Source organism: Salvelinus fontinalis, chromosome 11 (genome assembly GCF_029448725.1).
Source record: "Salvelinus fontinalis isolate EN_2023a chromosome 11, ASM2944872v1, whole genome shotgun sequence".
Classification (NCBI taxonomy): Eukaryota; Metazoa; Chordata; class Actinopteri; order Salmoniformes; family Salmonidae; genus Salvelinus; species Salvelinus fontinalis.
This window is the reverse complement of record NC_074675.1, coordinates 3,137,860-3,155,025: the sequence shown is the minus strand read 5'-3', so window position 1 is coordinate 3,155,025 and position 17,166 is coordinate 3,137,860. Positions and strand designations below refer to the sequence as shown.

Genomic DNA, 17,166 nt, shown 5'->3' with positions numbered 1-17,166 from the left:
GTTCATTTGGACCGTCTAGCAGACTAGAAACAGTTCATTTGGACCGTCTAGCAGACTAGAAACAGTTCATTTGGACCGTCTAGCAGACTAGAAACAGTTCGTTTGGACCGTCTAGCAGACTAGAAACAGTTTGTTTGGACCGTCTAGCAGACTAGAAACAGTTCATTTGGACCGTCTAGCAGACTAGAAACAGTTCATTTGTACCGTCTAGCAGACTAGAAACCTGTTCATTTGTACCGTCTAGCAGACTAGAAACAGTTTGTTTGGACCGTCTAGCAGACTAGAAACAGTTTGTTTGTACCGTCTAGCAGACTAGAAACAGTTTGTTTGTACCGTCTAGCAGACTAGAAACAGTTTGTTTGTACCGTCTAGCAGACTAGAAACCTGTTCGTTTGTCCCGTCTAGCAGACTAGAAACAGTTCATTTGGACCGTCTGGCAGACTAGAAACAGTTTGTTTGTACCGTCTGGCAGACTAGAAACAGTTCAAATCATCAGGCTCTTCAAATGTCAAGTCATCATAACAAACATCACACAACTAGAGTTTAAAAAAAATAAAAAATAGTGTGAAAGCGACAAAATATATTTTTTAAATATATAAAACCAGGCAGGGATTAAAAAGCATGCCAGACATATTTGATACGTACACAGGACTTCCCAGTACTAAATATAACGTTTTTTTGGCATATTTTCTATAGTGGTGAAAAGAAAGGGATTAAAATGGTTTGGATCACACAATTACAGGACGGTTCAAAATGGCCGCTTTTGAGTGCAGCTGGGGGGGGTGTTGTGGTTGTGAATCCAGTAACAATAACATGGAGAAGGACCCGGGATATACAACGATGTCCCTTCCATCTAAACTCCATCAGTACTCAAACTAAGTCATCAACAAGCATGAAAATACTCAACTCTCCTCTAGAAAGACTCAATTCTGTAGTCATTTTAAAATACTTTTTTTCTTTTAAACTATACTAATACTGAAAAGAAAAAAATGTGATTCTCTTGTTTTTTGTTTTTGAAGGCTTGTATGCTTTTTCCGTACATACACAATGAAAACTTCTCCCCCCGGGGCCTTTTCCCCCCTTAATCACCTGATAATTATGGCTAATATTGTTCACAGAGACCAACTCTGATTTATAGCAGTCCTTTGTTCCCACTTCTTCATATCGTTCCATTGTTCATTTGTAACTAACTACTCTAGCGTTGTCTCTCTCTCTATATATGCAGAACAATTATTATACCAGTTTTTAAAAAATTAAAAAACAAATCTGAAAATATTTTTCAGCCACACAGAAAATACCTATTTAATTTGCAGCACTGTGATCTAGCTTCTGACAGTCATAATAAATACATTAAGGCCAAGAAACATTAATAATTACAATAATAATAATAATTAAAAAAACTATAAATAAAATAAATCTCGTAAGCACTGTAGGTGTTGGGTTTAAAAAATACTTGTCATGAAATCTAGTGAAAAAGGAAGATGTTTTTTTAGAGTGTTTCTCGTTCATCCCCCCTTCAGCTCTTCAACCGTACGGTTCACTAATGTTCAATGGTTTCAATGGAGTCTCTGACTTCTTCTTCTTCAACAAAAAAATGTGTTGTCTTCATTGTCTCTGTGAGGTGTCCTGCCAATCCGCAGGTGGCCACGTGGCATGGATTATTCGCCTGAGTCCCAAATGGCACCCTATTCCCTATATAGTGCACAACTTTAGACCAGAGCCCTATTCCCTATATAGTACACTACTTTAGACCAGAACCCTGTTCCCTATATAGTACACTACTTTAGACCAGAACCCTGTTCCCTATATAGTGCACTACTTTAGACCAGAGCCCTATTCCCTATATAGTGCACTACTTTAGACCAGAGCCCTATTCCCTATATAGTGCACTATTTTAGACCAGAGCCCTATTCCCTATATAGTGCACTACTTTAGACCAGGGCTCTGATGCCAAATAGACATGTCTTTCAAACTTCCCCTATGGGTCCGTTATTAAAAGTTCTACACTATATAGAGAATAGAGTGCTGTTTGGGGCGCAGAATTGAACTGTGCCCCCTGGTGGGCTGGGGTGGTACTACTAGAGCTCAGACATTGCCCTGGCTCTGTGTCTGAGACTGTGGCATGATCAGACTCTTCTGCTGCAGTAGCATAGACGGTCCAGCAGGGGGCACTGTGTGTGTGGCGGCGGCGGCGGCGGAGGGTTTGATCCAGGGCAGGGAGAGCAGGGACACTCCGGTGGTGGTGGCGGTGGCTGTCATGGTAACCTGGATCATCTGGTCTCTTTGGATCAGACGAATCAGAGCCTTGAGACGCTCCAGGGAGGACTGGGTGTCCCTCTGTTGACCAATCAGACGATCCCGCACGTCCATCACCTTCTGCTGGGACAGAGACACAGGAACATAAACATGTGTAAGTACTGATGAAGACTTCTGGCTAGTTAGTAGTAGTCTGCTTCACTGTTGAGCTCCTTCTGGCTAGTTAGTAGTAGTCTGCTTCACTGTTGAGCTCCTTCTGGCTAGTTAGTAGTAGTCTGCTTCACTGTTGAGCTCCTTCTGGCTAGTTAGTAGTAGTCTGCTTCACTGTTGAGCTCCTTCTGGCTAGTTAGTAGCACTATACTTCACTGTTGAGCGCCTTCTGGCTAGTTAGTTAGTAGTATACTTCACTGTTGAGCTCCTTCTGGCTAGTTAGTAGTAGTCTGCTTCACTGTTGAGCTCCTTCTGGCTAGTTAGTTAGTAGTATACTTCACTGTTGAGCTCCTTCTGGCTAGTTAGTTAGTAGTATACTTCACTGTTGAGCTCATTCTGGCTAGTTAGTAGTAGTATACTTCACTGTTGAGCTCCTTCTGGCTAGTTAGTTAGTAGTATACTTCACTGTTGAGCTCCTTCTGGCTAGTTAGTAATAGTATACTTCACTGTTGAGCTCCTTCTGGCTAGTTAGTAGTAGTATGTTTCACTGTTGAGCTCCTTCTGGCTAGTTAGTTAGTAGTATACTTCCCTGTTGAGCTCCTTCTGGCTAGTTAGTAATAGTATACTTCACTGTTGAGCTCCTTCTGGCTAGTTAGTAGCAGTATACTTCACTGTTGAGCTCCTTCTGGCTAGTTAGTAGTAGTATACTTCACTGTTGAGCTCCTTCTGGCTAGTTAGTAGTAGTATACTTCCCTGTTGAGCTCCTTCTGGCTAGTTAGTAGTAGTATACTTCCCTGTTGAGCTCCTTCTGGCTAGTTAGTAGTAGTATACTTCACTGTTGAGCTCCTTCTGGCTAGTTAGTAGTATACTTCACTGTTGAGCTCCTTCTGGCTAGTTAGTTAGTAGTATACTTCACTGTTGAGCTCCTTCTGGCTAGTTAGTTAGTAGTAGTATACGTCACTGTTGAGCTCCTTTTGGCTAGTTAGTAGTAGTATACTTCACTGTTGAGCTCCTTCTGGCTAGTTAGTAGTAGTATACTTCACTGTTGAGCTCCTTCTGGCTAGTTAGTAGTATACTTCACTGTTGAGCTCCTTCTGGCTAGTTAGTAGCAGTATACTTCACTGTTGAGCTCCTTCTGGCTAGTTAGTAGTAGTATGCTTCACTGTTGAGCTCCTTCTGGCTAGTTAGTAGTAGTATGTTTCACTGTTGAGCTCCTTCTGGCTAGTTAGTTAGTAGTATACTTCCCTGTTGAGCTCCTTCTGGCTAGTTAGTAATAGTATACTTCACTGTTGAGCTCCTTCTGGCTAGTTAGTAGCAGTATACTTCACTGTTGAGCTCCTTCTGGCTAGTTAGTAGTAGTATACTTCACTGTTGAGCTCCTTCTGGCTAGTTAGTAGTAGTATACTTCCCTGTTGAGCTCCTTCTGGCTAGTTAGTAGTAGTATACTTCACTGTTGAGCTCCTTCTAGCTAGTTAGTAGTATACTTCACTGTTGAGCTCCTTCTGGCTAGTTAGTTAGTAGTATACTTCACTGTTGAGCTCCTTCTGGCTAGTTAGTTAGTAGTAGTATACGTCACTGTTGAGCTCCTTTTGGCTAGTTAGTAGTAGTATACTTCACTGTTGAGCTCCTTCTGGCTAGTTAGTAGTAGTATACTTCACTGTTGAGCTCCTTCTGGCTAGTTAGTAGTATACTTCACTGTTGAGCTCCTTCTGGCTAGTTAGTAGCAGTATACTTCACTGTTGAGCTCCTTCTGGCTAGTTAGTAGTAGTATGCTTCACTGTTGAGCTCCTTCTGGCTAGTTAGTAGTAGTACACTTCACTGTTGAGCTCCTTCTGGCTAGTTAGTAGTAGTATACTTCACTGTTGAGCTCCTTCTGGCTACTTAGTTAGCAGTATACTTCACTGTTGAGCTCCTTCTGGCTAGTTAGTAGCAATATACTTCACTGTTGAGCTCCTTCTGGCTAGTTAGTAGTAGTATACTTCACTGTTGAGCTCCTTCTGGCTAGTTAGTAGTAGTATACTTCACTGTTGAGCTCCTTCTGGCTAGTTAGTAGTAGTATACTTCACTGTTGAGCTCCTTCTGGCTAGTTAGTAGTAGTCTGCTTCACTGTTGAGCTCCTTCTGGCTAGTTAGTAGTAGTATACTTCACTGTTGAGCTCCTTCTGGCTAGTTAGTAGTAGTATACTTCACTGTTGAGCTCCTTCTGGCTAGTTAGTAGTAGTCTGCTTCACTGTTGAGCTCCTTCTGGCTAGTTAGTAGTAGTATACTTCACTGTTGAGCTCCTTCTGGCTAGTTAGTAATAGTATACTTCACTGTTGAGCTCCTTCTGGCTAGTTAGTAGTAGTATGTTTCACTGTTGAGCTCCTTCTGGCTAGTTAGTTAGTAGTATACTTCCCTGTTGAGCTCCTTCTGGCTAGTTAGTAATAGTATACTTCACTGTTGAGCTCCTTCTGGCTAGTTAGTAGCAGTATACTTCACTGTTGAGCTCCTTCTGGCTAGTTAGTAGTAGTATACTTCACTGTTGAGCTCCTTCTGGCTAGTTAGTAGTAGTATACTTCCCTGTTGAGCTCCTTCTGGCTAGTTAGTAATAGTATACTTCACTGTTGAGCTCCTTCTGGCTAGTTAGTTAGTAGTATACTTCACTGTTGAGCTCCTTCTGGCTAGTTAGTTAGTAGTAGTATACGTCACTGTTGAGCTCCTTTTGGCTAGTTAGTAGTAGTATACTTCACTGTTGAGCTCCTTCTGGCTAGTTAGTAGTAGTATACTTCACTGTTGAGCTCCTTCTGGCTAGTTAGTAGTATACTTCACTGTTGAGCTCCTTCTGGCTAGTTAGTAGCAGTATACTTCACTGTTGAGCTCCTTCTGGCTAGTTAGTAGTAGTATGCTTCACTGTTGAGCTCCTTCTGGCTAGTTAGTAGTAGTATGTTTCACTGTTGAGCTCCTTCTGGCTAGTTAGTTAGTAGTATACTTCCCTGTTGAGCTCCTTCTGGCTAGTTAGTAATAGTATACTTCACTGTTGAGCTCCTTCTGGCTAGTTAGTAGCAGTATACTTCACTGTTGAGCTCCTTCTGGCTAGTTAGTAGTAGTATACTTCACTGTTGAGCTCCTTCTGGCTAGTTAGTAGTAGTATACTTCCCTGTTGAGCTCCTTCTGGCTAGTTAGTAGTAGTATACTTCACTGTTGAGCTCCTTCTAGCTAGTTAGTAGTATACTTCACTGTTGAGCTCCTTCTGGCTAGTTAGTTAGTATTATACTTCACTGTTGAGCTCCTTCTGGCTAGTTAGTTAGTAGTAGTATACGTCACTGTTGAGCTCCTTTTGGCTAGTTAGTAGTAGTATACTTCACTGTTGAGCTCCTTCTGGCTAGTTAGTAGTAGTATACTTCACTGTTGAGCTCCTTCTGGCTAGTTAGTAGTATACTTCACTGTTGAGCTCCTTCTGGCTAGTTTGTAGCAGTATACTTCACTGTTGAGCTCCCTCTGGCTAGTTAGTAGTAGTATGCTTCACTGTTGAGCTCCTTCTGGCTAGTTAGTAGTAGTACACTTCACTGTTGAGCTCCTTCTGGCTAGTTAGTAGTAGTATACTTCACTGTTGAGCTCCTTCTGGCTACTTAGTTAGCAGTATACTTCACTGTTGAGCTCCTTCTGGCTAGTTAGTAGCAGTATACTTCACTGTTGAGCTCCTTCTGGCTAGTTAGTAGTAGTATACTTCACTGTTGAGCTCCTTCTGGCTAGTTAGTAGTAGTATACTTCACTGTTGAGCTCCTTCTGGCTAGTTAGTAGTAGTATACTTCACTGTTGAGCTCCTTCTGGCTAGTTAGTAGTAGTCTGCTTCACTGTTGAGCTCCTTCTGGCTAGTTAGTAGTAGTATACTTCACTGTTGAGCTCCTTCTGGCTAGTTAGTAGTAGTATACTTCACTGTTGAGCTCCTTCTGGCTAGTTAGTAGTAGTCTGCTTCACTGTTGAGCTCCTTCTGGCTAGTTAGTAGTAGTATACTTCACTGTTGAGCTCCTTCTGGCTAGTTAGTAGTAGTATACTTCCCTGTTGAGCTCCTTCTAGCTAGTTAGTAGTATACTTCACTGTTGAGCTCCTTCTGGCTAGTTAGTAGTAGTATACTTCACTGTTGAGCTCCTTCTGGCTAGTTAGTAGTGGTATACTTCACTGTTGAGCTCCTTCTGGCTAGTTAGTAGTAGTATGTTTCACTGTTGAGCTCCTTCTGGCTAGTTAGTTAGTAGTATACTTCCCTGTTGAGCTCCTTCTGGCTAGTTAGTAGTAGTATACTTCCCTGTTGAGCTCCTTCTGGCTAGGTAGTTAGTAGTATACTTCACTGTTGAGCTCCTTCTAGCTAGTTAGTAGTATACTTCACTGTTGAGCTCCTTCTGGCTAGTTAGTTAGTAGTATACTTCACTGTTGAGCTCCTTCTGGCTAGTTAGGTAGTAGTAGTATACGTCACTGTTGAGCTCCTTTTGGCTATTTAGTAGTAGTATACTTCACTGTTGAGCTCCTTCTGGCTAGTTAGTAGTAGTATACTTCACTGTTGAGCTCCTTCTGGCTAGTTAGTAGTAGTATGCTTCAATGTTGAGCTCCTTCTGGCTAGTTAGTAGTAATATGCTTAACGGTTGAGCGCCTTCTGGCTAGTTAGTAGTAATATGCTTAACGGTTGAGCTCCTTCTGGCTAGTTAGTAGTAATATGCTTAACGGTTGAGCTCCTTCTGGCTAGTTAGTAGCAGTACACTTAACTGTTGAGCTCCTTCTGTCTAGTTAATAGTAGTATACTTCACTGTTGAGCTCCTTCTGGCTAGTTAGTAGTAGTATCCTTCACTGTTGAGCTCCTTCTGGCTAGTTAGTAGTAGTATACTTCACTGTTGAGCTCCTTGTGGCTAGTTAGTAGTAGTAGTATACTTCACTGTTGAGCTCCTTCTGGCTAGTTAGTAGCAGTATACTTCACTGTTGAGCTCCTTCTGGCTAGTTAGTTAGTAGTTTACTTCACTGTTGAGCTCCTTCTGGCTAGTTAGTAGTAGTATACTTCACTGTTGAGCTCCTTCTGGCTAGTTAGTAGTAGTATACTTCACTGTTGAGCTCCTTCTGGCTAGTTAGTAGTAGTATACTTCACTGTTGAGCTCCTTCTGGCTAGTTAGTAGTAGTATACTTCACTGTTGAGCTCCTTCTGGCTAGTTAGTAGTAGTATACTTCCCTGTTGAGCTCCTTCTAGCTAGTTAGTAGTATACTTCACTGTTGAGCTCCTTCTGGCTAGTTAGTAGTAGTATACTTCCCTGTTGAGCTCCTTCTGGCTAGTTAGTAGTAGTATACTTCACTGTTGAGCTCCTTCTGGCTAGTTAGTAGTAGTATACTTCCCTGTTGAGCTCCTTCTAGCTAGTTAGTAGTATACTTCACTGTTGAGCTCCTTCTGGCTAGTTAGTAGTAGTATACTTCCCTGTTGAGCTCCTTCTGGCTAGTTAGTAGTACTATACTTCACTGTTGAGCTCCTTCTGGCTAGTTAGTAGTAGTATACTTCACTGTTGAGCTCCTTCTGGCTAGTTAGTAGTACTATACTTCACTGTTGAACTCCTTCTGGCTAGTTAGTAGTACTATACTTCACTGTTGAGCTCCTTCTAGCTAGTTAGTAGTGGTATACTTCACTGTTGAGCTCCTTCTAGCTAGTTAGTAGTGGTATACTTCACTGTTGAGCTCCTTCTGGCTAGTTAGTAGTAGTATACTTCACTGTTGAGCTCCTTCTGGCTAGTTAGTAGTAGTATACTTCACTGTTGAGCTCCTTCTGGCTAGTTAGTAGTAGTATACTTCACTGTTGAGCTCCTTCTGGCTAGTTAGTAGTACTATACTTCACTGTTGAGCTCCTTCTGGCTAGTTAGTAGTAGTATACTTCACTGTTGAGCTCCTTCTGGCTAGTTAGTAGTAGTATACTTCACTGTTGAGCTCCTTCTGGCTAGTTAGTAGTACTATACTTCACTGTTGAGCTCCTTCTGGCTAGTTAGTAGTAGTATACTTCACTGTTGAGCTCCTTCTGGCTAGTTAGTAGTAGTATACTTCACTGTTGAGCTCCTTCTGGCTACTTAGTTAGCAGTATACTTCACTGTTGAGCTCCTTCTGGCTAGTTAGTAGTAGTATACTTCACTGTTGAGCTCCTTCTGGCTAGTTAGTAGCAGTATACTTCACTGTTGAGCTCCTTCTGGCTACTTAGTTAGCAGTATACTTCGCTGTTGAGCTCCTTCTGGCTAGTTAGTTAGTAGTATACTTCACTGTTGAGCTCCTTCTGGCTAGTTAGTAGTATACTTCACTGTTGAGCTCCTTCTGGCTATTTAGTAGTAGTATACTTCACTGTTGAGCTCCTTCTGGCTAGTTAGTAGTAGTATACTTCACTGTTGAGCTCCTATTGGCTAGTTAGTAGTAGTATACTTCACTGTTGAGCTCCTTCTGGCTAGTTAGTAGTAGTATACTTCACTGTTGAGCTCCTTCTGGCTAGTTAGTAGTATACTTCACTGTTGAGCTCCTTCTGACTAGTTAGTTAGTATTTATGCTTAACTGTTGAGCTCCTTCTGGCTAGTTAATAGTAGTATACTTCACTGTTGAGCTCCTTCTGTCTAGTTAGTTAGTAGTAGTATACTTCCCTGTTGAGCTCCTTCTAGCTAGTTAGTAGTATACTTTACTGTTGAGCTCCTTCTGGCTAGTTAGTAGTAGTAGTATACTTCACTGTTGAGCTCCTTCTGGCTAGTTAGTAGTAGTCTGCTTCACTGTTGAGCTCCTTCTGGCTAGTTAGTAGTAGTATACTTCACTGTTGAGCTCCTTCTGGCTAGTTAGTAGTAGTATACTTCCCTGTTGAGCTCCTTCTAGCTAGTTAGTAGTATACTTCACTGTTGAGCTCCTTCTGGCTAGTTAGTAGTAGTATACTTCCCTGTTGAGCTCCTTCTGGCTAGTTAGTAGTAGTATACTTCCCTGTTGAGCTCCTTCTAGCTAGTTAGTAGTATACTTCACTGTTGAGCTCCTTCTGGCTAGCTAGTAGTAGTATACTTCCCTGTTGAGCTCCTTCTGGCTAGTCAGTATTAGTATACTTCCCTGTTGAGCTCCTTCTGGCTAGTTAGTAGTAGTATACTTCACTGTTGAGCTCCTTCTGGCTAGTTAGTAGCAGTATACTTCACTGTTGAGCTCCTTCTGGCTAGTTAGTTAGTAGTATACTTCACTGTTGAGCTCCTTCTGGCTAGTTAGTAGTACTATACTTCAATGTTGAGCTCCTTCTGGCTAGTTAGTAGTAGTCTGCTTCACTGTTGAGCTCCTTCTGGCTAGTTAGTAGTAGTCTGCTTCACTGTTGAGCTCCTTCTGGCTAGTTAGTTAGTAGTATACTTCCCTGTTGAGCTCCTTCTGGCTAGTTAGTAATAGTATACTTCACTGTTGAGCTCCTTCTGGCTAGTTAGTAGCAGTATACTTCACTGTTGAGCTCCTTCTGGCTAGTTAGTAGTAGTATACTTCACTGTTGAGCTCCTTCTGGCTAGTTAGTAGTAGTATACTTCCCTGTTGAGCTCCTTCTGGCTAGTTAGTAGTAGTATACTTCACTGTTGAGCTCCTTCTAGCTAGTTAGTAGTATACTTCACTGTTGAGCTCCTTCTGGCTAGTTAGTTAGTAGTATACTTCACTGTTGAGCTCCTTCTGGCTAGTTAGTAGTAGTATACTTCACTGTTGAGCTCCTTCTGGCTAGTTAGTAGTAGTCTGCTTCACTGTTGAGCTCCTTCTGGCTAGTTAGTAGTAGTCTGCTTCACTGTTGAGCTCCTTCTGGCTAGTTAGTTAGTAGTATACTTCCCTGTTGAGCTCCTTCTGGCTAGTTAGTAATAGTATACTTCACTGTTGAGCTCCTTCTGGCTAGTTAGTAGCAGTATACTTCACTGTTGAGCTCCTTCTGGCTAGTTAGTAGTAGTATACTTCACTGTTGAGCTCCTTCTGGCTAGTTAGTAGTAGTATACTTCCCTGTTGAGCTCCTTCTGGCTAGTTAGTAGTAGTATACTTCACTGTTGAGCTCCTTCTAGCTAGTTAGTACTATACTTCACTGTTGAACTCCTTCTGGCTAGTTAGTAGTACTATACTTCACTGTTGAGCTCCTTCTAGCTAGTTAGTAGTGGTATACTTCACTGTTGAGCTCCTTCTAGCTAGTTAGTAGTGGTATACTTCACTGTTGAGCTCCTTCTGGCTAGTTAGTAGTAGTATACTTCACTGTTGAGCTCCTTCTGGCTAGTTAGTAGTAGTATACTTCACTGTTGAGCTCCTTCTGGCTAGTTAGTAGTACTATACTTCACTGTTGAGCTCCTTCTGGCTAGTTAGTAGTAGTATACTTCACTGTTGAGCTCCTTCTGGCTAGTTAGTAGTACTATACTTCACTGTTGAGCTCCTTCTGGCTAGTTAGTAGTAGTATACTTCACTGTTGAGCTCCTTCTGGCTAGTTAGTAGTAGTATACTTCACTGTTGAGCTCCTTCTGGCTACTTAGTTAGCAGTATACTTCACTGTTGAGCTCCTTCTGGCTAGTTAGTAGTAGTATACTTCACTGTTGAGCTCCTTCTGGCTAGTTAGTAGCAGTATACTTCACTGTTGAGCTCCTTCTGGCTACTTAGTTAGCAGTATACTTCACTGTTGAGCTCCTTCTGGCTAGTTAGTTAGTAGTATACTTCACTGTTGAGCTCCTTCTGGCTAGTTAGTAGTATACTTCACTGTTGAGCTCCTTCTGGCTAGTTAGTAGTAGTATACTTCACTGTTGAGCTCCTTCTGGCTAGTTAGTAGTAGTATACTTCACTGTTGAGCTCCTATTGGCTAGTTAGTAGTAGTATACTTCACTGTTGAGCTCCTTCTGGCTAGTTAGTAGTAGTATACTTCACTGTTGAGCTCCTTCTGGCTAGTTAGTAGTATACTTCACTGTTGAGCTCCTTCTGACTAGTTAGTTAGTATTTATGCTTAACTGTTGAGCTCCTTCTGGCTAGTTAATAGTAGTATACTTCACTGTTGAGCTCCTTCTGTCTAGTTAGTTAGTAGTAGTATACTTCCCTGTTGAGCTCCTTCTAGCTAGTTAGTAGTATACTTTACTGTTGAGCTCCTTCTGGCTAGTTAGTAGTAGTAGTATACTTCACTGTTGAGCTCCTTCTGGCTAGTTAGTAGTAGTCTGCTTCACTGTTGAGCTCCTTCTGGCTAGTTAGTAGTAGTATACTTCACTGTTGAGCTCCTTCTGGCTAGTTAGTAGTAGTATACTTCCCTGTTGAGCTCCTTCTAGCTAGTTAGTAGTATACTTCACTGTTGAGCTCCTTCTGGCTAGTTAGTAGTAGTATACTTCCCTGTTGAGCTCCTTCTGGCTAGTTAGTAGTAGTATACTTCCCTGTTGAGCTCCTTCTAGCTAGTTAGTAGTATACTTCACTGTTGAGCTCCTTCTGGCTAGCTAGTAGTAGTATACTTCCCTGTTGAGCTCCTTCTGGCTAGTTAGTAGCAGTATACTTCACTGTTGAGCTCCTTCTGGCTACTTAGTTAGCAGTATACTTCACTGTTGAGCTCCTTCTGGCTAGTTAGTTAGTAGTATACTTCACTGTTGAGCTCCTTCTGGCTAGTTAGTAGTATACTTCACTGTTGAGCTCCTTCTGGCTAGTTAGTAGTAGTATACTTCACTGTTGAGCTCCTTCTGGCTAGTTAGTAGTAGTATACTTCACTGTTGAGCTCCTATTGGCTAGTTAGTAGTAGTATACTTCACTGTTGAGCTCCTTCTGGCTAGTTAGTAGTAGTATACTTCACTGTTGAGCTCCTTCTGGCTAGTTAGTAGTATACTTCACTGTTGAGCTCCTTCTGACTAGTTAGTTAGTATTTATGCTTAACTGTTGAGCTCCTTCTGGCTAGTTAATAGTAGTATACTTCACTGTTGAGCTCCTTCTGTCTAGTTAGTTAGTAGTAGTATACTTCCCTGTTGAGCTCCTTCTAGCTAGTTAGTAGTATACTTTACTGTTGAGCTCCTTCTGGCTAGTTAGTAGTAGTAGTATACTTCACTGTTGAGCTCCTTCTGGCTAGTTAGTAGTAGTCTGCTTCACTGTTGAGCTCCTTCTGGCTAGTTAGTAGTAGTATACTTCACTGTTGAGCTCCTTCTGGCTAGTTAGTAGTAGTATACTTCCCTGTTGAGCTCCTTCTAGCTAGTTAGTAGTATACTTCACTGTTGAGCTCCTTCTGGCTAGTTAGTAGTAGTATACTTCCCTGTTGAGCTCCTTCTGGCTAGTTAGTAGTAGTATACTTCCCTGTTGAGCTCCTTCTAGCTAGTTAGTAGTATACTTCACTGTTGAGCTCCTTCTGGCTAGCTAGTAGTAGTATACTTCCCTGTTGAGCTCCTTCTGTCTAGTTAGTTAGTAGTAGTATACTTCCCTGTTGAGCTCCTTCTAGCTAGTTAGTAGTATACTTTACTGTTGAGCTCCTTCTGGCTAGTTAGTAGTAGTAGTATACTTCACTGTTGAGCTCCTTCTGGCTAGTTAGTAGTAGTCTGCTTCACTGTTGAGCTCCTTCTGGCTAGTTAGTAGTAGTATACTTCACTGTTGAGCTCCTTCTGGCTAGTTAGTAGTAGTATACTTCCCTGTTGAGCTCCTTCTAGCTAGTTAGTAGTATACTTCACTGTTGAGCTCCTTCTGGCTAGTTAGTAGTAGTATACTTCCCTGTTGAGCTCCTTCTGGCTAGTTAGTAGTAGTATACTTCCCTGTTGAGCTCCTTCTAGCTAGTTAGTAGTATACTTCACTGTTGAGCTCCTTCTGGCTAGCTAGTAGTAGTATACTTCCCTGTTGAGCTCCTTCTGGCTAGTCAGTATTAGTATACTTCCCTGTTGAGCTCCTTCTGGCTAGTTAGTAGTAGTATACTTCACTGTTGAGCTCCTTCTGGCTAGTTAGTAGCAGTATACTTCACTGTTGAGCTCCTTCTGGCTAGTTAGTTAGTAGTATACTTCACTGTTGAGCTCCTTCTGGCTAGTTAGTAGTACTATACTTCAATGTTGAGCTCCTTCTGGCTAGTTAGTAGTAGTCTGCTTCACTGTTGAGCTCCTTCTGGCTAGTTAGTAGTAGTCTGCTTCACTGTTGAGCTCCTTCTGGCTAGTTAGTTAGTAGTATACTTCCCTGTTGAGCTCCTTCTGGCTAGTTAGTAATAGTATACTTCACTGTTGAGCTCCTTCTGGCTAGTTAGTAGCAGTATACTTCACTGTTGAGCTCCTTCTGGCTAGTTAGTAGTAGTATACTTCACTGTTGAGCTCCTTCTGGCTAGTTAGTAGTAGTATACTTCCCTGTTGAGCTCCTTCTGGCTAGTTAGTAGTAGTATACTTCACTGTTGAGCTCCTTCTAGCTAGTTAGTAGTATACTTCACTGTTGAGCTCCTTCTGGCTAGTTAGTTAGTAGTATACTTCACTGTTGAGCTCCTTCTGGCTAGTTAGTAGTAGTATACTTCACTGTTGAGCTCCTTCTGGCTAGTTAGTAGTAGTCTGCTTCACTGTTGAGCTCCTTCTGGCTAGTTAGTAGTAGTCTGCTTCACTGTTGAGCTCCTTCTGGCTAGTTAGTTAGTAGTATACTTCCCTGTTGAGCTCCTTCTGGCTAGTTAGTAATAGTATACTTCACTGTTGAGCTCCTTCTGGCTAGTTAGTAGCAGTATACTTCACTGTTGAGCTCCTTCTGGCTAGTTAGTAGTAGTATACTTCACTGTTGAGCTCCTTCTGGCTAGTTAGTAGTAGTATACTTCCCTGTTGAGCTCCTTCTGGCTAGTTAGTAGTAGTATACTTCACTGTTGAGCTCCTTCTAGCTAGTTAGTAGTAGTATACTTCACTGTTGAGCTCCTTCTAGCTAGTTAGTAGTGGTATACTTCACTGTTGAGCTCCTTCTAGCTAGTTAGTAGTGGTATACTTCACTGTTGAGCTCCTTCTGGCTAGTTAGTAGTAGTATACTTCACTGTTGAGCTCCTTCTGGCTAGTTAGTAGTAGTATACTTCACTGTTGAGCTCCTTCTGGCTAGTTAGTAGTACTATACTTCACTGTTGAGCTCCTTCTGGCTAGTTAGTAGTAGTATACTTCACTGTTGAGCTCCTTCTGGCTAGTTAGTAGTACTATACTTCACTGTTGAGCTCCTTCTGGCTAGTTAGTAGTAGTATACTTCACTGTTGAGCTCCTTCTGGCTAGTTAGTAGTAGTATACTTCACTGTTGAGCTCCTTCTGGCTACTTAGTTAGCAGTATACTTCACTGTTGAGCTCCTTCTGGCTAGTTAGTAGTAGTATACTTCACTGTTGAGCTCCTTCTGGCTAGTTAGTAGCAGTATACTTCACTGTTGAGCTCCTTCTGGCTACTTAGTTAGCAGTATACTTCACTGTTGAGCTCCTTCTGGCTAGTTAGTTAGTAGTATACTTCACTGTTGAGCTCCTTCTGGCTAGTTAGTAGTATACTTCACTGTTGAGCTCCTTCTGGCTAGTTAGTAGTAGTATACTTCACTGTTGAGCTCCTTCTGGCTAGTTAGTAGTAGTATACTTCACTGTTGAGCTCCTATTGGCTAGTTAGTAGTAGTATACTTCACTGTTGAGCTCCTTCTGGCTAGTTAGTAGTAGTATACTTCACTGTTGAGCTCCTTCTGGCTAGTTAGTAGTATACTTCACTGTTGAGCTCCTTCTGACTAGTTAGTTAGTATTTATGCTTAACTGTTGAGCTCCTTCTGGCTAGTTAATAGTAGTATACTTCACTGTTGAGCTCCTTCTGTCTAGTTAGTTAGTAGTAGTATACTTCCCTGTTGAGCTCCTTCTAGCTAGTTAGTAGTATACTTTACTGTTGAGCTCCTTCTGGCTAGTTAGTAGTAGTAGTATACTTCACTGTTGAGCTCCTTCTGGCTAGTTAGTAGTAGTCTGCTTCACTGTTGAGCTCCTTCTGGCTAGTTAGTAGTAGTATACTTCACTGTTGAGCTCCTTCTGGCTAGTTAGTAGTAGTATACTTCCCTGTTGAGCTCCTTCTAGCTAGTTAGTAGTATACTTCACTGTTGAGCTCCTTCTGGCTAGTTAGTAGTAGTATACTTCCCTGTTGAGCTCCTTCTGGCTAGTTAGTAGTAGTATACTTCCCTGTTGAGCTCCTTCTAGCTAGTTAGTAGTATACTTCACTGTTGAGCTCCTTCTGGCTAGCTAGTAGTAGTATACTTCCCTGTTGAGCTCCTTCTGGCTAGTCAGTATTAGTATACTTCCCTGTTGAGCTCCTTCTGGCTAGTTAGTAGTAGTATACTTCACTGTTGAGCTCCTTCTGGCTAGTTAGTAGCAGTATACTTCACTGTTGAGCTCCTTCTGGCTAGTTAGTTAGTAGTATACTTCACTGTTGAGCTCCTTCTGGCTAGTTAGTAGTACTATACTTCAATGTTGAGCTCCTTCTGGCTAGTTAGTAGTAGTCTGCTTCACTGTTGAGCTCCTTCTGGCTAGTTAGTAGTAGTCTGCTTCACTGTTGAGCTCCTTCTGGCTAGTTAGTTAGTAGTATACTTCCCTGTTGAGCTCCTTCTGGCTAGTTAGTAATAGTATACTTCACTGTTGAGCTCCTTCTGGCTAGTTAGTAGCAGTATACTTCACTGTTGAGCTCCTTCTGGCTAGTTAGTAGTAGTATACTTCACTGTTGAGCTCCTTCTGGCTAGTTAGTAGTAGTATACTTCCCTGTTGAGCTCCTTCTGGCTAGTTAGTAGTAGTATACTTCACTGTTGAGCTCCTTCTAGCTAGTTAGTAGTATACTTCACCGTTGAGCTCCTTCTGGCTAGTTAGTTAGTAGTATACTTCACTGTTGAGCTCCTTCTGGCTAGTTAGTAGTAGTATACTTCACTGTTGAGCTCCTTCTGGCTAGTTAGTAGTAGTCTGCTTCACTGTTGAGCTCCTTCTGGCTAGTTAGTAGTAGTCTGCTTCACTGTTGAGCTCCTTCTGGCTAGTTAGTTAGTAGTATACTTCCCTGTTGAGCTCCTTCTGGCTAGTTAGTAATAGTATACTTCACTGTTGAGCTCCTTCTGGCTAGTTAGTAGCAGTATACTTCACTGTTGAGCTCCTTCTGGCTAGTTAGTAGTAGTATACTTCACTGTTGAGCTCCTTCTGGCTAGTTAGTAGTAGTATACTTCCCTGTTGAGCTCCTTCTGGCTAGTTAGTAGTAGTATACGTCACTGTTGAGCTCCTTCTAGCTAGTTAGTAGTATACTTCACTGTTGAGCTCCTTCTGGCTAGTTAGTTAGTAGTATACTTCACTGTTGAGCTCCTTCTGGCTAGTTAGTTAGTAGTAGTAAACGTCACTGTTGAGCTCCTTTTGGCTAGTTAGTAGTAGTATACTTCACTGTTGAGCTCCTTCTGGCTAGTTAGTAGTAGTATACTTCACTGTTGAGCTCCTTCTGGCTAGTTAGTAGTATACTTCACTGTTGAGCTCCTTCTGGCTAGTTAGTAGCAGTATACTTCACTGTTGAGCTCCTTCTGGCTAGTTAGTAGTAGTATGCTTCACTGTTGAGCTCCTTCTGGTTAGTTAGTAGTAGTATGTTTCACTGTTGAGCTCCTTCTGGCTAGTTAGTTAGTAGTATTCTTCCCTGTTGAGCTCCTTCTGGCTAGTTAGTAATAGTATACTTCACTGTTGAGCTCCTTCTGGCTAGTTAGTAGCAGTATACTTCACTGTTGAGCTCCTTCTGGCTAGTTAGTAGTAGTATACTTCACTGTTGAGCTCCTTCTGGCTAGTTAGTAGTAGTATACTTCCCTGTTGAGCTCCTTCTGGCTAGTTAGTAGTAGTATACT

The 17,166-nt window shown here is 41.8% G+C and overlaps 1 protein-coding gene across 3 annotated transcripts in view; it reads right to left on the bottom strand.

Moving 5' to 3' along the window:
* The window catches only part of LOC129864883 (PHD finger protein 21A-like), a 458,909-nt gene that overhangs the window by 4,956 nt on the left and 436,787 nt on the right, over nt 1–17,166 (bottom strand). For 2 of the 3 annotated variants that reach the window (XM_055937182.1, XM_055937184.1), the window contains exon 15: nt 1–2,379. This exon is cut by the window's left edge. In XM_055937182.1, coding sequence (XP_055793157.1) covers nt 2,086–2,379 — 294 coding nt within the window. In that variant the 3' untranslated portion in view covers nt 1–2,085. The remainder of the gene's footprint in view (nt 2,380–17,166) is intronic. The other variant, XM_055937183.1, reaches the window with a different exon arrangement.